The sequence below is a fragment of the Setaria italica genome, chromosome II, assembly GCF_000263155.2.
Source record: "Setaria italica strain Yugu1 chromosome II, Setaria_italica_v2.0, whole genome shotgun sequence".
NCBI classification, from domain to species: Eukaryota; Viridiplantae; Streptophyta; class Magnoliopsida; order Poales; family Poaceae; genus Setaria; species Setaria italica.
In genome coordinates this window covers 25398078-25399130 of record NC_028451.1, presented here as the reverse complement: position 1 = coordinate 25399130, position 1053 = coordinate 25398078, and the positions used below count along the sequence as shown (strand labels likewise).

General features: G+C 51.4%; 1 protein-coding gene across 1 annotated transcript; it reads left to right on the top strand.

The window, feature by feature from the left end:
• On the top strand, window positions 1-836 carry LOC101763451 (probable NAD(P)H dehydrogenase subunit CRR3, chloroplastic). Its single transcript, XM_004956468.4, has 2 exons — window positions 1-416; window positions 575-836. The coding sequence occupies exons 1-2, from the start codon at window positions 41-43 to the stop codon at window positions 697-699; spliced, it is 501 nt and encodes a 166-aa protein (XP_004956525.1). The 5' UTR covers window positions 1-40; the 3' UTR covers window positions 700-836.
• The last annotated feature ends 217 nt before the right edge of the window (window positions 837-1053 follow it).

The following is a 1053-nucleotide window of genomic DNA, read 5'->3' as shown; positions in this document are numbered from 1 at the left end:
ACGACCAACCCCACGCTGCGCGCTCCCTTCTGGAACACCAATGGCCTGCCACCTCGGCCTCGCCGGCGCCACCGCCGCCGCCGCCGCCCGCGCCCCTCGCCTCGCCGTGCTCGCCTCCGCCTCCGCGTCCGCCGCTGGAGAGCCTGCGCGCCGCATCATCCGCCGCCGTGCGCCGCCGGGTCAGCAGGGTTCAGCCCCCGCGCCCCCCGCCCAACCGTCCGTCGCGGAGGTGCGGCGCGCCATCGGGGTCGAAGACGCCGCCGCGTCTGCCGCCTCCTCCAGGGAGGAGAAGAACTCCGCGTTCATGGAGCTAATCGCCTCCACCCCCATCGGGCAGCCTGAGAGCGAGCCCGAGCGCCGCCTCCGCGAGGCCGCCGAGTGGGTCGTCGACACCACCGAGACGCGCGCTTGCCAAGGTGATGACGTGCCCCAGTATTTCATCCATGCCAAGCTACATGGCCATGGAATTTGTGTTAATAGTTACTGCAATTGCAAATACACATTGTAAGCTGTACGCCTGTATCTATATATGATTCAGACTGAGATTGCTTCGTCTTGTGCTCATCTTTTTCAGGACAGAAGTCTTTCTTAGTGCTATGCATGATGACATTTCCTGCGTGGTTCTTGCTCATGTTTATTGCCCTTGGAGTTATAAAGTTACCATTTGATGTTCCGGGTCTGGATAATCTCCTAATGTAAGGTGTTACTTATTATTGTTTCCCTTTTTCTTTTCCAATTATACGACATGTAGACACTGAAATTGAAAGAAAAGGTATATATTGCATACTCTTTAAGTTACTTATGTTGTAATTTATAACTAAGTTGTAGTTGCGTAATTGCGTTGCTTGCTCATCTCTCTACAATTGGAATTAGATGTTCATAATTTTATTTATTGCTTCCAATGGAAGAAAGAAAAGGTGATTTTTTTTCGCTGGAGTTGATTGGACATAATAACTTCCCATCTATATGATATAGTTTGGCAGTATTACATCTTAAGTAATTGAATCAGGCTGCCTTTGCCTTCTAACTTGTTTGGTTGTGCCTTTTTCACAT